Source organism: Hemitrygon akajei, chromosome 19 (genome assembly GCF_048418815.1).
Source record: "Hemitrygon akajei chromosome 19, sHemAka1.3, whole genome shotgun sequence".
NCBI lineage: Eukaryota > Metazoa > Chordata > Chondrichthyes > Myliobatiformes > Dasyatidae > Hemitrygon > Hemitrygon akajei.
Window position 1 is genome coordinate 52,328,042 of NC_133142.1, and position 20,155 is coordinate 52,348,196.

Sequence of the window (20,155 nt, forward strand, 5' to 3'; positions counted from 1 at the left end):
AAGCAAAACTTGGGGCTTTTGGCCATCCACAGGGATTGAAAAGATCCCAGTGTGCCATCCAAAAAGGGGCAGGGAAACTTTATTCTTTAAACAAACTTTAAATAATCTTTATTCCTAAAAGGAAGATATGGCTTTCACTATACTCATAGTGTTGTGCAGTCTATACCCTGCACTACGTTGGCAGAATCTATACATTCATAATGTCATCAGGATGAGAGGTGACTTGATAGAGGTGTACATGAGGATAAGAGATAGCCAGAGACTTTTTCCCTAGGACGTAAATGGCTGATATGAGAGGGCGTAACTTTAGGGTGTTTGGAGGAAAGTATAGGTGGATATCAGAGAGAGTTTTTTTTAATGTGGAGAGTGGTGGGTGTGTGGTATGTTCTGCCAGGGGTGGTGGAAGAGGCAGATACATTAGGGGCAGTTAAGAAGATCTTAGATAGGCACATGGATGAAAGAAAAATGGACGCTATGTGGGAGGGGAGGGTTAGACTGATCTTGAAGTAGATTAAAGGGTTAGCATAACATTGCAATCCCAAAGGCCTGTACTGTGCTGTACTGTTCTATGTTCTAAGTTGATACATCCTGTGGGTAAAGCATTAGTGGCGCTCATGTTACATAGGACCCTAGTCTCCTCACTATCCAGTTGACCTTATGTTGCTGCACTTCCCCATAAGGCCTTTGCATTGGCCAAACTGAGCCTCAGTGTGTCTTCAAGTCCGTACATGGCAGCCTGGTTTGTACCAGGCAACAGCCATCCCTCCACCTCTCCAACATTCTCCCCACAACCATCAACACTAGGAACCCAATAACCAGCCACTGCTTTGTGGTTCCTCTCCACAGTGGCAATGGCTGGGCTCGACAGTAATTCAATTTATGTCAAGTGCTTTGGAATGACTTTGAATTTTTCCATTCAGCAGCTGTAAGCCGGAAGCCTGGGGAGCCACTGATCATATCCGATATTAAGAAGGGGAGTGTAGCACACCGGTAAGTACTCTTCACAAGTTAACTTATCCATATAATGAGGTGACCATAGAGAAGAGGCAATGCCTGGTCTTTAACACCAAGCTTTCACTGTTCCAGGTGTATACACTATATAAATACAATGGTACAGAATGTGTGCCCTCTGCTGGGCTACAGATATCCTTCAGGGGATCAAACTTTCCCATCCTTACCTTTTATGATTTTATACACATCACAAACTACAATCTTCAAAACCAAAACATGTATTAGTTGAGGATAGGTGGAACGAACTAAGTCTTTTCTCTTTGGAATGAAGGAGAGTGGGATAGAGGTGTGCAAGATGGTAGGAGACATTGATAGAGTGGACAGCTAGCGTGTTTTACTTGTGCCAGTTAACACAAAGTACACTGCAGATGCTGGGATCAAGGCAACACGTACAACATGCTGGAGGAACTCAGCAGGTCAGGCAGCATCCGTTGAAATGAGCAGTCAACGTTTCGGGCTGAGACCTGACGTTTGTACATGTTGATTTGTGCCAGTTTCTTGGAGCTTTGAGCAGCAGCCAATCAACATTCAGGATTGATTAGCAAGAACAAATTAAAGTAAGGCAGGGGCAAGCAGAGCGGCCATTTTGTGAGTGGACAGAGTGGAGATTTTGAGAGTTTAGCTCTTTGAGGCTTCAGTCAGAGAAGGCAAAAAAGCTGTAGGTAGTTTTTTTTCGCCCCCTTCTTTATATCTGCTCAGTTAGAACAGCAGAGGTGCCAGGCAGGATAGTGGAATGTACCTCTTGTGGGATGTGGGAAGGCAAGGAGATCTCCACTGTCCCTGATGACTGCACCTGCAAGAAGTGTATCCAGATGCAGTTTCTAACAAACCATATTAAGGAGTTGGAGTTGGAACTGGATGAATTCTGGATCATTTGGGAGGCTGATGGTGTGATAGATAGTACATACAGAGAGGTAATTACACTGAAGGTGCAGGACACAGGAAACTGGGTGACAGTCAGGAAGGGGAATGTGGCCATTCCCCTCAGCAATGCATATACCACTTTGGATACTGTTGGTAGGAGGGAGCTGACCTAGTAGAGGAAATTCACAGTGCTTGGTGACACACGAGGGAAGGGGGAGAAGAGACACACTACAGTGATAGGGGATACATTAGTCAGAGGAACAGAGGGGAGGAGCTGTGGACATGAATGAGATTCCTGGATAGTATGTTACTTCCTGTGTGGCAGGGTCCAGGGTGAACAGCCAGACGTCGTGGTCCATGACATGGGTAGGACGAGTGACGAGGTTCTGCATAGGGAGTTCAGGGAGTTAGGTGCTAAGTCAAAGGGCAGGTTGTGATCTCAGGATTGCTACATGTGTCACGCGCTAGTGAGGCTAGAGCTAAGAAGGTTATACAGTTTAATACGTGGCTAAGGAATTGGTGTAGGAGGGAAGGCATAAGATTTTTGGATCATTGGGCTCTCTACCAGGGAAGGTGGAACCTGTACAGAAGAGATGTTTTGTACCTTAACTGGAAGGGGATTAATATCCTCGCAGGAAGGTTTGCTAATGCTGCACAGTGGGGTTTAACTGGAGCTGCAGGGGGATTGGAACCAGCGTGCCAGAACAGTTAGTGGAGAGGTTGTGGAGGCAGATGTCGGTAAGACCTCAGACAAAGTCAGGAATCAAAAGGTTGAGCATGGTGCAGCTAGTGGCCTGAGCTGTTTATATTTCAACGCAAGACATTTCGTAGGAAAGCTGGACGAGCTCAGGGGCTGGATCGATACCTGGAATTATGATATTGTACCCGCTAATGAGAAGGGCAGGACTGGCAGCTCAGTATTCCGGATTTCTGTCACTTTAGATGTGGTAGAGTGAGAGGGATTGAAGGAGGAGGCTAACATTACTAGTCAGGGAAAATGTCATGGCAGTGCTGCATCAGGACAGACTGGAGAACATGTCTAGTGAGACATTATGGATGGAACTATGAAATAAGAAAGGTATGACCACGTTAATGGGGCTATATTACAGACCACCAATAGTGCAAGAGATTTAGAGCAACAAATTTGTAGAGAGGTCGCAGACTGTGGCAAGGAACATAAGGTTGTTAGAGTAGGTCATTTTAACTCTCTGCATATTTACTGGTACTAGATAGGACTGAGTTTGTCAGATGTGTTCAGGGAAGTTTCCGTAGAAGTCCCTGTGAGAGAGTGTGTTTTACTGGATCTGCTGTCGGGGAACGAGACAGGGCAAGTGACAGAAGTTCGTGTAGGAGAACACTTTGACTCCAGTGAGCATAATGCCATTAGTTTCAAAGTAAATATGGAAAAAGATAGTTCCGATCCATAGATTGAGATTCTAAATTGGAGAAAGAACAATTTTGATGGTATCAGATATGATTTGCCTGGTGTGGATTGGGACAGGCTGTTTTCTGGCAAAGTTATATTTCAAAAGTGAATTTTTGAGAGTGCAATGTTTGTATGTGCCTGTCAAAATAAAACATAAAGAATACAAGTGTAGGAAATCTTGGTTTTAAAGAGATATTGAAGCCCTGGTTAATAGTGAAAAGGAAGTGCATAGCAAGTATTGGCAGGTAGGAATAAATGAGGTGCCTATGGAGTATAAGAAATGCAAGAGAACACTTAAGAAAGAAATCAGGAGGGCTAAAGGAAGGCATAAAGTTGCCCTAACAGACAAGGTGAAAGGGAATCCTAAGGGATTCTACAAACGTACATATATGTTAAGAGCAAAAAGATTGCAAAGGACAAAATTTGTCCTCTGAAAGATCAGAATGGCAATCTATGCGTGGAGCCAAAACGTATAGGAGAGATTTTAAATCTTTTTGCATCTGTATTTGCTCAGGAGTTGGACACAGAGTCTATAGAAGTGAGACTAAGTGGCATCAACTTCATGGGCCCTGTACAGATTAGAGGAGATGTTTGCTGTCCTGAGGCAAATCAGGGTGAATAAATAAATCCCCAGGGCCTGACAAGGTGTTCTCTCGGATCCTACAGGAGGCAAGTGCAGAAATTGCCGGGCCCCAGTAGAGATATTTAAAACTTTCTTTGCTCCAGGGGAGGTACCAGAGGATTGGAGGGTAGCCAATATTGTTCTGCTGTTTAAGAACGGCTCAAAACAGAAACCAGGGAATTATAGGCTGCTGAGTCTGACATCATTTGTGGGAAAGTTATTGGAATGTATTCTAAGGGACGAGGTCTTGGATACACATGGACTGATGGCAATAGGCAGCATGGCTTCGTGTATGGTAGGTCATGTCTAAGCAATCTTATAGAGTCCTTCGAGGAAAATGGATGAAGGCATGGCAGTGGACTTTAGAAAGACCTTTGACGAGGTCCTGCATGGGAGTTTAGTCAAGAAGGTTCAAGGTCGCCTGGCATTCAAGATAAGGTAGTAAACTGGATTAGAAGCCAGAGAGTGGTAGTAGATCATTGCCTCTCTGACTGGAGGCCTGTGACTAGTGGAGTGCTGCAGGGATTGGTGTTGGGTCTGTTGTTGTTTGTCATCTGATATATATCAATGATCTGGATCATAATCTGGTTAACTGGACCAGCAAATTTGCAGATGACGCCAAGATTGGAGATGTAGCTGGCAGTGAGGAATGCTATCATGACTTCCAGAGGGATCTGGACCAGCTGGAGAAATGGGCTGAAAAGTGGCAGATGGAATTTAATGCGGACAAGTGTGAGGTATTACACTTTAATAGAACCAACCAGGGTAGGTCTTACACCGTGAAAGGTAGGGCACTGAGGAATGCAGTAGAACAAAGGGATCTAGGAATACAGGTCTATAATTTGTTGAAAGTGACGTCACAGGTAGATAGGGTGATAAAGAAATCTTTTGGCACATTGGCCTTCATAAATCAAAGTATTGAGTACAGGACAGCAAATGTTATGTTGAAGTTGTATAAGATATTGGTGAGGCCTAGTTTGGAGTATTGTGTGAAGATATGATCACTGACCTACAGGAAAGATGTGAATAAGCTTGAAACAGTACAGAGAAAATTTACAAGGATGTTGATGGGATTGGAGGACCTGAGTTATAAGCAATGATTGAATAGATTATGACTTTATATCTTGGAACATAGAAGACTGAGGGGAGACTTGATAGAGGTATTCAAAATTATAAAGGGTATAGATAGGGTAAATGCAAGCAGGCTTTTTCCATTGAGGTTTTCTGGGACTGCATCCAGAGGTCATGGGTTAAGGGTGAAAGGTGAAAAAGTTAAGGAGAACATGAGGGAAAACTTTTTCACTCAGAGGGTCATGAGAATACAGAAGGAGCTGTCTGCACAAGTGCATGTGAGCTCGATTTCAATGTTTAAGAGAAGTTTCGATAGGTACATGGATAGTAGAGGTATGGAGGGCTGTGGTCTTGGTACATGTCGATGGGAGTAGGCAGTTTAAATTGTTTCAGCATGGATTTGATGGGCCGAAGGGCCTGTTTCTGTGTTGTACTGTTCTATGACTCTGACTATAAGAGGCCACAATTCTAAGGTGATTGAAGTGAAGTTTTGGTGGGGGGGGGGGGGTGGAATGTCAGAATTAATTTTTTGCACAGAGAGTGGTTGATGTGTGGAATGTACAGCCAGGGCAAAGGTTGTAGAGGGAAATACATTAGAGACATTTAAGAGACTCTTAGATAGGCAAATGGATGAAAGTAAAATAGAGGGTATGCTGGAGAGGAGCGTTAGGTTGATCTTGGAATTGGTTAAAAGGTTGGCACAACATTGTGCTCAATGGGCCTGTTCTGTGCTGTAACATTCAATGTTCTATGTTGAAAGTTTGCCACAATCGTGTCATCTCTTTCATGTTCTTTTACATTTGTCTTGTCTCTGCACTCTAGCCTTTGGCCTCTGTTTCCAATTAGGAAAAGAAAATGAGTTTCATGGATGATGTATTATCTACAAGGGTAAATTTCCTTAACCTGTGACATAGGCCCAACAAACTACTCACGTGTATCAAACCATTTCAGAGTGGTTTGAGAAGCGGGTTGACTGGGCATAATGGAAAGAGCCAATAAAGGGATGCACTGAGGTAGTGAAGTGCTCTATATTAAACCTCCTTTCTAAAATCCAAGGAGTAGCTTATCTCATCATTCCCTTGAGAATAAAACCAGACATCAGAGTGGTTCTGGAAGTCATTTGCCCATCCGTTAATCAGGCCAGTCTTATTTATTTTTATCGCTTGTTTCCATTGTGATCTTTAAAGTTCAAAGTAAATTTATTATCGGAGTACATATGTGTCACCACATATTACCCTGAGATTCATTTTGTTGCAGGCATTCACAGTAGAACAAAGAAACAAAATAGAATCAATGTAAAACTACACACAAACAAGACTGACAAGCAACTTTTCATTTGAAACTGACAAAATCTGTATATTGCACTTATCCCAGGGTAAAACGTAGACTCATAACTTTGATGAAGTTTGAAAACTCTTAAAGGTAATGGCATCATTGATGAAGATTGTGTTGTTTTTCTGCTAAGAAACTGAGGTGAAAGATCAAAACCAGACTGCAGTGACAGTACAGTGATTTAAAAGGATATAACAGTGGATGGTTAAAAAGGAAGAGACGATGACTGGTGCCACTATTTAGGTTTTGGAAGGCTATAGACTGTGGTTGCTAGGATATATTGATGTTCCAGTATTATGAGGCATTGTTAAAGAATCAGAATCCGGTTTATTATCACTGACAATATGTCGTGAAGTTTGTTGTTTAGCAGAAGCAGTACAGTGCAATACATAAAATATACTATAAATTGTAGGAAACTTTATATATAAAATATAAATACATTGTGCAAGAAGAGAGCAAAAATAATCAGACAGAGTTCATGGGTTTTTATCCATTACAGAAATCTGATGGCAGAAGGGGAGAAGCTGTCCCTAAAACAATATGTGTCTTGGGGCTTTTTTACCTCCTCTCCAATGTGACAAAGTAGGAAATGTTGAGATGTGTTTTAATGTTAATACAGTGGTGTGGTCTTTCATTGATTCTATTATGGTTATTATTCTATTATGGATTTATTGAGTATGCCCATGAGAAAATTAATCTCAGGGTTATATATGGTGACATATACTGTATGTTCTTTGATAATAAATTTACTTTGCACTTTGGAGGTGTACGGAATAAGAAGCATAATTAGTGCAGAAATGCTGAAAATATTTGGCAGGTTATCCAGCTTTTTTCAGAGAGAGAAACGATGGTAACATTTCAGGAGACTAAGCATGTGTTAACATGTGGCAAAGGGGGAAGAGTAGAGAGAAGAAAGGGAACACAATAGGGTGGATGAACACCAAGATGGATTGAATGGAAGAGGAAATGGTGGTGTTGGCTGACATAGGCTTGTGAGCACTTCTTAATTGCCGAATTACCTAGAGAAATATGAATGGAGGGAGACAAAAGAGAACAGAAAGCAAAAATTGTTTTGCTAGAAATCTGAAATAGAAGAGAAAGTTGGAAATATCCAGTAGGGTCGGGCAGCATCTGCGGAGAGAGAAAATCTGATGTAATGGTTCATGTCAGTGACCCTTCTTTTATAGGAACTGGTCAACTCTGACTCACACATATCTGAGCTTGGTGAATGCAGGCCTTGAGGGCTAAGGGTTGTAATCTGCTGAGATAGAAATGAGGTGCCACTGATCAAGGCTATTGGGTTCACTGGAGCAAGTTTAGGAGGTCAGAGAAAAGGTTAGAGCAGGATTGGCATAAAGCATCAAAGTAACAGGCAACAGGAAGCCCAGTCCTATAGTTAAAATCACAAACAAGAGAAAATCTGCAGACACTGGGAATCCAAGCAACACACACGAAATGCTAGAGAAACTCAACAAGCCAGGCAGCATCTATGGAAAAGAGTATACAGTTAATGTTTCGGGGCAAGACCCTTCATCAGGACTGGAGAAGAAAGACGAAAAATCAAAGTAACAAGGTGATGGGAGGGGAGGAAGAAATACGAGGCACTAGCTGATAAAGTGAAACTGGGAGACAGGGACGGGTGAAGTAAAGAACAATTGGTGAAAGAGATAAAGGGCTGGAGAAGGTGGAATCTGATAAGACAGGAGGAATTGGAAGAAAGGTAAGGAGATAATGTGAGAGAGGGAAATAAGAATGGGGAATGTTGAAGGGGGAGGGGCATTACCAGAAGATCAAGAAATCAATATTCATGCCATCAGGTTGGAGGCTGCCCAGACGAAATATAAGGTGTTGCTCCTCCAACCTGAGTGTGGCCTCATCGCGACAGTAGAGGAGGCCGTGGAGTGACATGTCGGAGTTGGAATGGGAGTGGGAAGTAGAATTAAAATGGGTGGCCACTTGGAGACCCCACTTTCTCTGGTGGAAAAAGCCCTGTAGATTCAATGTGGGTACCCTGCAGAATGGTCACCCTGTTTGCATTTGGGTTCTCCAGAAGACAAACATCAAATTTAGAAGGAAGAAGTGCAAGTGATTTGCAGCTTCCCACAGTTTGGGTCCCTCACTGTATAATGTGAAGGAATGTGGCCAGAGAGCAGCTGGTGCCTCTCCTGCGGTTTGAGATTTAGAGATACAACACAGTAACAGGGCCTAATGAGCCCACGCCACCCAATTACACCATGTGACCAAACAAACTATAGCCCATACACATTTGGAATCGAGGAAACCCACGCGGTCACAGGGAGAAGATACAAACTCCTTTCAGACAACAATGGGTGGGAAATGTGAGAAGGAGTGGAGATGGATGAGCAAACTAGGGAATCACAGAGAGGACAGACTCCTGAAAGGGGAAAGGGGTTGGTGAGGGAAGGCAGTGGAATGCCATTGTTCTATTAAGTAGAATTCACTTGGGACTTGGGAATAGGTAGCAATCATGCTGAAAGAAGCTGCTTTGCACAGCACCCTGCAGTGTGGTATTATCCACTGCCTTCTTTCCTTCAACAGAACTGGAACTCTGGAGCCTGGCGACAAACTTTTAGCTATTGACAACATACGGCTGGAGAACTGCTCGATGGAGGATGCTGTGCAGATCCTGCAGCAGTGTGATGAGCTGGTCAAACTGAAGATCCGAAAAGACGAGGACAACTCAGGTACTTGGCCAAACATGCCCAGGTTGGGGACATTACAGGACACATACAAAGGTCCTTCTACTCTGTGCCATCAATCACACCCAGTACAGGAACAGTATGGACTATACACTCAGTGGCCTCTTTATTAGATAAAGCAACGGAACCCAGTGTGGTCTTCTGCTGCTATAGCCCATCCACATCAAGGTTCAACGTGATCCATTCAGAGGTGCCCTTCTGCACTGTTGGAACGCATGATTAGTGGAGGTAATGTAACCTTCCTGTCAGTTTGAACCATTCTCCTCTGACCTCCCTCATTATCAAAGCATTTTTTTCAGAGAACTGCTGCTCCCAGGATGTATTTTTGCTTTTTGCATCATTCTTTGTAAACTTTAGAGGTTATTTTGCATGGAAATCCCATGGTCAGCAGTTTCTGAGATACTCAAACCACCCCATCTGGCACCAACAATCATTCCACAGTCAAAGTCACTTAGAGTTAAATCACATTTCTTCCCCATTCTGAACAAAAACTGAACCAATTAACCGTGTCCATATGTTTTTATGCATTGAGTTGCTGTCACATGATTGGCTGATTAGATATTTGCATCAACGAGCTGGAGTACCAATAAAATAGCCACTGACTGTATTTACAGACGAAAGCTTCTTCAGTACTCTCCAGCAAACACTCCCAGGAGATGGACAGTACAGGACAGCATAGGTTAGATCCAGTACGTGATGCTTCATCCATACCACCCCCTCTCAGTGCAAATTGGTCATCATGCTGCACCATGACTCCAGAGGTAGCTTTTATTTCAACATAACCTGGCTGTACAATGCTTTAGACAGACCCTTGTTAGGGCCTTGGTAACATTTGATTACAGAAACTATTCTATCCCAACAATTAAAACTTTTTAGACCATAGGACATAGGAGCAGAATTAGGCCATTTAGCCTTTTGAGTCTATTCCACCATTCCATCATGCCTGATTCATTATCCCTCTCAACCCCATTCTCCTCCCTTCACTAAACAAGAACTGATCAACCTCCATTTAAAATATCCCCGATGACTTGGCCTCCACAGGTGTCCATGGCAATGAATTCCACAGATACTCCACCCTCCGGCTGAAGAAATTTCTCTTTATCTCTGTTCTGGATGGATGTCCCTCTAGTCTGAGGCTTTTCCTTCTGGTTGTTGACTCCTCCCCCTTTCTCCAAAATATTCCCTGCAGTTAAGCTGAATTGCAATGTCAAATTGCACATAGCACAGGGATTTCCTGATGTGTTTTGTGCAGTTCACAAGACGCAGACATGGGATTTGTTTGGTCCTAAAGTCAGAGGTTGTCCAAGTTCTACCCTGTTGACCGAGATTCCCAGTTTAATATTCTTTAGAGTGATAGGACCTGCTGTGTGTCGTGCAGGTGACTAGTGTTGTGCTGTTTTAGGGTATTTACTTCTCACTCTTTGTCTCCATCAGACGAGCAGGAGAGGACTGGTGCAATAATATACAGTGTGGAGCTGAAGAGGTACGGAGGGCCACTGGGAATCACCATCTCTGGCACCGAGGAGCCTTTTGATCCTATTGTGATCAGCGGGCTCACCAAGAAAGGTTTGGCAGAAAGGTAGAGAATCCACCCTCAACCTCTGCATGTGCTTTGGCTGGCTGGAACACGCAACTCGCTAAGTGAGGAGGTGGTGGGGGCAGATACGCTCAAGCAAAGAAGTAAATAGAGTGAGAGCGCACAGAATCAGGCCCCTGAGCTCGTCTGGTCCAGGCCAACCAAGACGCCCATTAAATAGGTCCCATTTGCCTGCATTTGGCCCATATGCCTTTAAAACTTTCCTATTCATCTACCTGTCCAAGTGCCTCTTAAATGTTAGTGTACCTTCCTCAAACACTTCCTCTAGCAGCTCGTTCCTTGTATGGATCACCCTAGGGGTAAAAACATTGCCCCTCAGATTCCTATTAAACTCTCCCCTCTCACCTTGAACTTATGCTCCCTAGTTCTTGACTCCCCAACCTTGGGGGAAAAGACTGTGTGCACTTAAAGTAACATTTATACAACCGAAAAGTATAAGGCTATTGGCAAAAATGCAGGTGAGTAGAATTAGTATACAATGGCCAGTGGAGACATAGTAGGCTGAAGAGCCTGTTTCTGTGATGTCTCTATGACTTTATGCATGGAAGCAGTACAGAGGGAAAAAATCAACCATGTTTTTAATGAATGGGGAACGTAGGCACAAGGGGCTGAATGGCCTTCTCCTGCTTCCATTTCCTATGTTCTTTTTCGCCCACTGGCTGCTTCCCGAGGACCCCAGAGCTGAAGAGCTTTGGTGAGGTGACACTGTAAACTTCTGATTTTCAATGTTGATAGTCCTCGCTTCCCTCGCGATGAGATCAGCTGACATTGCAGTCAAGGAGCAGTAGCTGCTCGCAGGGAACTTCAGTGAGGGGAGAGGATGCAAGGTATCACTAGCGCAGGAGAATCTGCAGCATGCTGGAACACATGCAAAATGCTGGAGGAACTCAGCAGGTCGGGCAACTTGAATGGAAGAGAGTCGAACAGGCGACGTTTCGGGCCAGGACCCTTGGTCAGGACAGATGGAGGATGCGAGGTGGACGGGGGCTGACTTTTCACTGTGCTTTCAGGACCGGTGCCATTCACGTTGGGGACAGGATACTGGCCATCAATAACGCGAGCCTCAAGGGCAAACCGCTGAGCGAGGCCATCCACCTGCTGCAGATGGCTGGGGAGACGGTGACCCTGAAAATCAAGAAGCAAGCAGACCGTGAGTACTAACCACTGCAGCGCTGTGGGGAGTTACAGGGCATTACTTTGTGGAGTCATTGCACAAACAGGCGATGTGTTCCATTGCTTGAGAGTTGGAAGGATAGTATCATCGAGGTGCTTTCAATGGTTTTGGTACAGGAAGACCATTTCTTCTGGTGGGGAGATCAAGGGACATAATTTTAAATACGATCAGAGTGTTCAGGAGTGAACTTGGCATGCTCCTTTCAATATCAAGAGCCTGGAGCTCTCTCTGCAGTAAGGGTGTTGGAAGGTTAAATTGTCAAATGTTCTAAGTTCAAGGGTCAAAGTACTTAATGTGTATTTCCACACTGAGATTCACTTCTGTGCAGGCGTTCACAGCAGAACAAAGAAGTGCAGTGGAATCAGTGATAAACCACACACAAACGAGACGGACAATCAATGTGCAAAAGACAAATTGTTCAAAAGCAACAAAACCCCACCAAAATAAATAAATAAACAAATAACACCAAGAAGATGAGTTACAGTATCCATAGGTTGTGGCATCCGTCCAGTGTTGTGTGAGTGAAGTTATCAAAGCTTAATGTTCATTATCTGCAGGCCAGCCCGATTCCAAAATCGCCCAGAAGTTGTAACCAAACTAGAGCTAGATTAGATCACATCATAAAGACTGAATTAGAGTCCAGATCTACAATCTGCGTGGATTAAACCTTGCTCCCGGACAATCCTCCGACAGCACTAACGAGGAGAGATCGATCACTCGAACACCAGGACCTTCCCTCGGGAGCAGTGAGAGACGGTAACACGCAGACACCTTGACATGCAGTTGCGAGCGAGAGGCCAGCTGAGGTGCCGATTACGTGCTCGGCTCCACACCTGCCCTGATGATTTCAGTCTTCCTCTGTGCAAGTTAAACCGGCAAGATTGGCGAGAGATAGAGTCAATTGTGGGCTCGCATCCTATCTCCTGTCTCTGAGCCTCCATGACGCACGGTTTGGTCGCAGCCTTGGGGAGCTCCCTCGGAGACAGCAAAGCGTCAGATCACCTGAGATCACACCACCAGAATGTAGATAACAGGCTCTAACAGTAACAGAACTATATCTGAAACAAAAAAGGAGTGAAAGGTTTTGCTTCTTGATCTGCCTTGAGGACGTTGCTTTTGGTGGCATTGTTCGCTGGCGCCATCTTTGACGTATTTGATCCACACTGGTTCAGGAGTCTGATGGCTGTAGGGTAATAACTATTCCTAAATCTGGTGGTGTGGGATCTGTTCCTCCTTCCCAATTGTCGCAGTAAGAAGAGAACAAGGCTTGGATGGTGGGTTCCTTGATGATAGATGCTGCTTTCCTGTAGCAGCGCTCCCTGTCGAAGTTTTGCTCTTTATTAAACCAGAAGACCAAAACACTGTGGGTGCTCTTTACAGGATGAGTGGGGAATGATCCATCAGCTTTCCCTTGCTCCCCTCTGTTCTAATGAGCCTGTATGCTTTGATGCTACAACCAGCCACGTGACCCTACAGATAGTGAGTCACGGAGTCTCTTATAGACCAAGACTAAGAGATTGTTTGGGGGGATGGGGAGTGTGGATAGATGGGGTTAAAATACAGATTAGCCATGCTCAGATGGAAGGGTCTTAAGGCCTCAGGGGAAAGAGTACTACATTCTTGGTCACATGTTCTTGCAGCTGCAAGTCACACTGACAAAATAGCTGCCCCAGGTGGCCCAGCAGGGTGACTGAACCATCTGACAAGTCAGTGGCCGTGCAGTCCAGATTTGATCTGGTCCTGGTGAGTGTGGTGTCCTTGAGGTGAAAGGCTTCAGAACAAGCTCAGCTGTGATCCTACCTATTATGATTATTCCATTGACTGGTGAATTTTGAGCAAGAGGGTGTGTATTAATTTATATAGTACTTGCCCAAATAGAGGAGAGCAAGAGGGGAACAGTTGGGTCATTACTCCCTGTCCTGTAAATAAATATCCACAGTATTTTACTATTTTTCAATTCAATTTAATTTTAATTGTCACTCAACCATACATGAATACAGCCAAATGAAACAACGTTACTCCGGGGCCAAGCTACAAAACACAGTTCCAACAGTCACACACATAAAAGTATCGGTAAGATACAGCCATGCAAAAAAAAAGTCCAGCCCTGTTGTCATTATGACCGGTTATTTTTAAATAGATTTTTAATAACAAGAAACTCCTTTACCAAAAAAACAAACTCTTCAAGATTCATGTTTGTTTATTGACATTCTTCAGTTTACGAGTGTAAAGGAGACCAAAATGATTGTTACTCTGGATCCGACACAGCATGAAAAAAACACAGTAAGTGTAAGGAACACAATAAATATAAATGCATAACTTTAGCTTATATACATAACCATAATGTAACGCTAGGTACAGGAGTATCTGTACGTAAGGTGACTCTAATAGGAAATGATAAGGTAGTGGTGGCGGGGTGGGTTAGTGAGTGGACGTGTTGATCAGCCTCACGGCTGGGGGAAGTAACCATTTTTGAGTCTGAGGGTACCTGAATGGAGTGGGACTCTCCAAACCAACCGGATGAGCCTGTGTCCAAAGCTTACTGTGTGTAGAATGATTAAGCGGTGCATTTTTCTTCTCTCAACCCCTTCACAACTTAGGGGCTCAATGGAAACCATCTTTTCCTTGTTCTAAGCACAAATAAGGTCTCAGGGCCTGCAGGGGGATCTACTTTCCATTTTATAGATCTGTTCCCACTGGGTGCAACCTTATCCTGTGTCCTACAGCACCTAATCATTTCAGAAAGTTTGCCTGAAGTGAAGTCCCTCGTGCCTTTTCACATCCGCACTGTTTCATACTGCACCTACTCCGCAAGTAGTGGTCTTACTAGAAACGATTCACTAAATCTACTTTCTCTATAGATGCATGTTATCCTTGCGTTGGAAAGTGTGGCGAAACTTGTGGGCTGTCCCATGGGTGTGTTGGCTGTTAACACAAATGACACATTTCACTGCATGTTTCAATGTTCAAGTGATAAATCTGAATCTGACTGTATTTTCTGCTGTGATAGAGGCCTGTATTTCAAAAGCGCTGTGAAACAGAGCTTTAGAAAACAAGTTTGAAAACAATCATTCACAGAAGAGATTCTGCAGATGCTGGAAATCCAGAGGTACACACACAAAATGGTGGAGGAACTTGGCAGATCAGGTAGCATCTTTGGAAAGGAATAAAGAGTTGACATTGTGGGCCAAGACCCTTCATCAGGACCAGAATGGAAGGGGGAGGAAGCCGGAATGAGAAGATGGGGGAGGAGAAGAGTACAATCTTGGTTTTGGTGAAGACAGCGCTAATGTGACAACCCTCTGGTATCCGACATTGTTCAAATTCAGCCAATGCTAGTGACTGCAACAAAGCACCAACTATTCTTGAGTGGTCCCAAGCACTTAAAGAGTATGAAATTCCTGCACATTTGCAGCAGCACTAAAGAAGCTGAAGAGTTCCCCAGATGAAGCAGACAAAGGACTTTCAGAGATGCCAGGCTCAGCCGGATATGTGTGTACCTGGATCAGATGAGCAGGAGATGTGAGGGCCAGTTATGTGGCAGACTTGAAGCTCGAGGCTGGAGTTTGGGGTCCTGCCATCAGCTCATCTGGGGTTCGATACTGAAGATCAAAGCCCAAAGGACAAGTGGAAGTTCAGAAGTCGAAGCCTGATGGCTAAAACTTGCTGACCGGAGTCCTGTCCTGGAGTTGGAGAACTGTCCATGGGTGTGAGGGAGGAAAGGGGCATGCTTTGCTGTTGTTGTCTTTTTCCTAGTTCTGTTTTGTTCTGTTCTGTGTAGTTCTGCAGAGCATAGCAGGCACGCTGTGTTGGCACCAGAATGAGTCGAGACATCCTTGGGTGTGTTGGTTTTTAATGCAAACTGTATGTTTCAATGTGATAAATAAATCTGAATCTGAATCCTAAACATTCATTCCCTCCAGCAATAGTGAGCAGAGGCTGCAATCTATCGAGTTATAAAATATCCCACATTTACTTGAACAGGATACCACCCCAGAAAAATTTGATCTCTGGCATGAGGAAGGATAAGGAGCTGCATCTTTGCTGGTAAGTTACCCTCAAAACACACAGCCCCCCTGAGCTGGAAATCTATGGCTGGTTCTTCACCATTCTTGGTTCATAACCTGCAAAACCCTGTCCAACACCACTGTGCGGATACCTTTGCCAGAGGACGGCTAAAAGGTGGGTCACCACCCTTCTCAAGGGAGACTAGGTATGGTAAATACTTTATTGCAATGAGTAAGTAAAAAATGTATTTAATTAAACATTCACAATTTCTTCCAGGTTATTTTGCAAAGAAAACCTGTTCCATGAGTGAGCTGAGTGACCCCGAGGATGATCTCCCGGACTCTCAGAAGACAAGCAAACTCTCGAAAATCTACTCCAACACCATTCCAAGCATGGACAGTGCCATGGAGTCCTGGGATTGCTCAGGAATGGAAGGGGCGTTTGGAAGCCAAAGTGAGATCTTTGGTGATTTAACCTCCACCAAACACTATTTGCTCCTAGACTGGGCTTGGATAATAACGGACTCTGGTCAGAGGCACTGAGTGATTACTGTACTTCTAGACAGGGACAATGTTGACCTGAGAGGTGATTGGCTACTAGGCAGGCACAGATTGACCTGAGTGGTGATTGGCTACTAGTCAGACATACTTTGACCTGAGAGGTAATTGGCTTATAGGCAGGCACAGGGTTGACCTGAGTGGTGATTGGTTTCTAGGCAGGCACAGGGTTGACCTGAGTGGTGATTGGTTTCTAGGCAGGCACAGGGTTGACCTGAGTGGTGAACACAAGAGATTTTGCAGATGTTGGAAATCCAGAGTAACACCTGTAAAATGCTGGAGGAACTCAGAAGGTCAGGCAGCATCTATGGAAATGAATAAACAATCAATGTTTCAGGCCAAGTCCCAATGGTGATTAGCTACAAGGCACCACAGTGTTGGCCTGTGTGTGGTGATTGACTATGAGGCAGGCATAGAGTTGACCACAATGGTGAGTGGCTGCTGCACAGGAGTCTGTTTGATCAGGGTGTTGACTGGTTATTGGATTGGCAAACACTTTGACCTAGGCAGTAAAAAACAGAAAATGCTGAAAAATCCTAGCAGGTCTGGTGGAAAAAGAAACAGTTAATGTTTTAGGTTGAAGACCATTCATTAAAACTTGTGAGAACTTCTCATCAGAACAGCATGTTTAGTTTTTATTTCAGATACCCAGCATCTGTGAGTATTTTTAAATTTTCATTTTGGCTTTGGTAATACAGTAAATGACTACGACTGAGGGGCCTTTTTGACTTGCATCATGAATGGCTAATGGCAGTATAACCTGCTTGAATCAATTTAGACTGGCTTTCCAATAAAGTGTTTTGAACTTTGCATCTCAATGTTCTGAAGATAGAGTAGTCAAGAAGAAGGAATATTTAAATACTGCTGTTTCTAGTACCCATGATCCAGCAGTAACCAGCAAGGTAGATGGAATCTCTGTTTATTTTCTGATCAAACACAGGAACCTTAACATGTTGTTTGCTACCATCCTGTGGTAGTTAATTTTATTGCACAAAGCACATCTTCAGTCTAATGAATAATGTCGCACTCTGACAATCTATCCTGATAATTTGTGTTGCAGGTGGTGAAAAATGAGCAGTCTTCTGTCTTTCTCAATATTCTAGCTGGATTTTGTATTCCTTAAAGGCACTTTGTGATTTTAGCTTCCTAAGCTTTATTCTTCTTTCCCCTTGACTGAGTTCACAACCACTTTTATCTTCCAAAGCTTCCTTCCCTTGCCACCCTTGTCCTTCCCTCTGACTGGAACATACTTGTCCTGTTGACTTTTAAACAACCTCCTGATGCCAGATGTGGACTTGGTCAGAAACAGCTTCTCCCGATGAAATCTCCCTAATACTCTCAGAGTTTGCCCTGCTCCTATTTAATACTTTCCCACAAGATCCATATTTCTATTTCTATAGCTATCTTAAAACATAAGGAATTGTGATCACTGCTCTCCCACCAAAAGGTGAGTCACCTGGCCAGGCTCATTACCCAACACCAGGTTCAGTATGGACTATCTACAGGTAGTTTTAAGAAACCATCCTGGATGCACTTAATACATTTTACCCCGACTAATTCTCTTGCACTAAAATGGTCCCAATCTATATTGGGGGAGTCTATGTTCTATAAAAATGAAGGACTATGTAGAAGGGAAGGGTTAGATTCATTTTAGAATAGTTTAAAAGGTTGACACAGCACTGTGGGCTGAACTGTGTTTTAGTGTTTTGTATTCTATCTTCAAAATCGAAGTCCCCCCCACTATGACAACCCTATTGATTTTGCTCATTTCCCTGATCCTTTTCTCAATCTATTCCTCAATATCCTAGTGGCTGGACCTTTCTCATCTTTGAGTTCTACCCATATCAATTCAGTCAGTGAACCCTCCACTATGTTCCCTCCGTGATATTGTATGAAAAACATTTCAATGAGAAAGGAAGAAAAAGGTGGATGTGTGGTTAAGTCAAAAAGATAAAGATAGTATCTAACTTAAAGAAGGCATACTTGTGAAGGCAGATGGTGGGTCAGATGATTAAGTAAGTCACAACAAAAAGAATGATTAAAAAGGAAGGAAAAGCCCTGACTATGAGAATGCCACTCAGATATAAAAATAGATAAGTATCTATAGATATATAAAAAAAGAGAAGAGTTAATAAAGTGAGTGTTGGTCCTATATAATGAGTCTGTGGAATTAATAATGGAACACAAGGATAAATAAAAAAAAACAGTAATGTCCCAGAAATAAAGTACTGTGCAAAACTCTCAGGCACATATTTATCTGTGCAGCTAGAGTGTCTATGTCTTTTGGACAGTACTCTATTTGTCAACATGGAGTGGCGAGCGAGTTTGTGAATCTGGCAGGAGCAAAGGATGTTGGGAATGCTGAGGGTGGAGTGTTGTGGGAGGGGTGCCAAGGACAGGGATGGGGTGGGTGTTGGCGTGGGTGCAGACACCCTCAGCCCTGAAACACCTGGTAAGATGATTTGATTCCAAACAATTGGTTTCTTGATCATTACAGAATATCTGTCTGGTGCTTCCCGCTCCCTCCCCTCTCCTTTCCCCTTTTCCCAACCAGGATTACCCTCGCCCTCCCTCCTTCCACAATACAGACCCATATCAGAATCAGATTTATCATCACTCACAAATGTCATGAAATTTGTTTTTTTCTTTGTGGCAGCAATACAGTGCGACACATAAAATTACTAAAGTACTGTGCAAATATTTAGGCACTCCAGCTATATATATATGCCTAAGACATTTGCACAGTACTGTAGCTCTAAATTGGGAAGCAGGAACTCAGGAAAATTATAATCACCAGGGCAGTGATAGTGTTGGAGTTGCAGATTAACAAGACTCCAGGTCCTAATGGATCATCCCAAGATCTTTAAGAAAAGTGACTCTTGATGTTAGTTTTAATTTTCCATACTTCCTTAAATTTGGGGAAGTATCTACTAAAATACTTTATAATTACTCTCAATATGATTGAAAGAGCCTAGAGAAAATTTACAAGGATGTTGCTCTGATTTGAGGACCTAAGTTATAGGGAAAGTTTGAACAGGTTAGGACTTTATTCTGTGAAGTTTAGGAGAATAAATGGAGATTTGGTGGGGGTATACAAAATTATGAGGGGTATAGATAGGATAAATGCAAGCAGGCTTTTACCACTGAAGGGTCTGAAACTAGAACTATAAGTCAAAGGTTAAGAGTGAAAAGTGAAATATTTAAGGGAACTTCTTCACTCAAAAGGGTGGTGAGAGTGTGGAGCGAACTGCCGGTTTGATTTCAATGTTTAAGAGAAATGTGGATAATTACATGGATGAGAGGTGTATTGAGAGATTTGCTCCTGATGCAGGCAGTGTAACAGTTTGGCACGGAGTGGCCTGTTTCAGTACTGCAGTGCTCTATGACTCTAAATTGGAAAGTAGCAAATGCCACTCCTTTAATTAAAGATAGAGGGAGATAGAGAGCAGGAAAATACAGGTCAGAATGAAAAGGTTAGAGGCCATTAACTAGTCAGATCGTTAGTCAGAGCTTTATTGTCATTGCTGAGGACAACAAGATTGCAGTGCTAATTCATTCAGTGCAAAGCAGCATTCCGGCAATTAAACTTAAAATAACGTCTGAGTTATTTAGAATGACATCGAAGTTACAACTGAATTAAAAACAACATTACAATGAAAAGATGCAGTGGCTCCCCGTTCAAGCCCATATTATAAAATACAATGATTACATATAAGATAGCATCAAAGATTAAAGCTGAAATTTAAAAAAAAACAAATAAATTATTATTTTTT

At 43.2% G+C, this 20,155-nt stretch overlaps 1 protein-coding gene across 4 annotated transcripts in view; it reads left to right on the forward strand.

Annotated features, from left to right (window-relative positions):
• grip2b (glutamate receptor interacting protein 2b) overlaps positions 1–20,155 on the forward strand; it is a 768,811-nt gene that overhangs the window by 723,695 nt on the left and 24,961 nt on the right. For 3 of the 4 annotated variants that reach the window (XM_073072501.1, XM_073072504.1, XM_073072505.1), the window contains exons 15-19: positions 921–990; positions 8,886–9,031; positions 10,481–10,625; positions 11,654–11,793; positions 16,102–16,278. In XM_073072501.1, coding sequence (XP_072928602.1) covers positions 921–990; positions 8,886–9,031; positions 10,481–10,625; positions 11,654–11,793; positions 16,102–16,278 — 678 coding nt within the window. The remainder of the gene's footprint in view (positions 1–920; positions 991–8,885; positions 9,032–10,480; positions 10,626–11,653; positions 11,794–16,101; positions 16,279–20,155) is intronic. The other variant, XM_073072503.1, reaches the window with a different exon arrangement.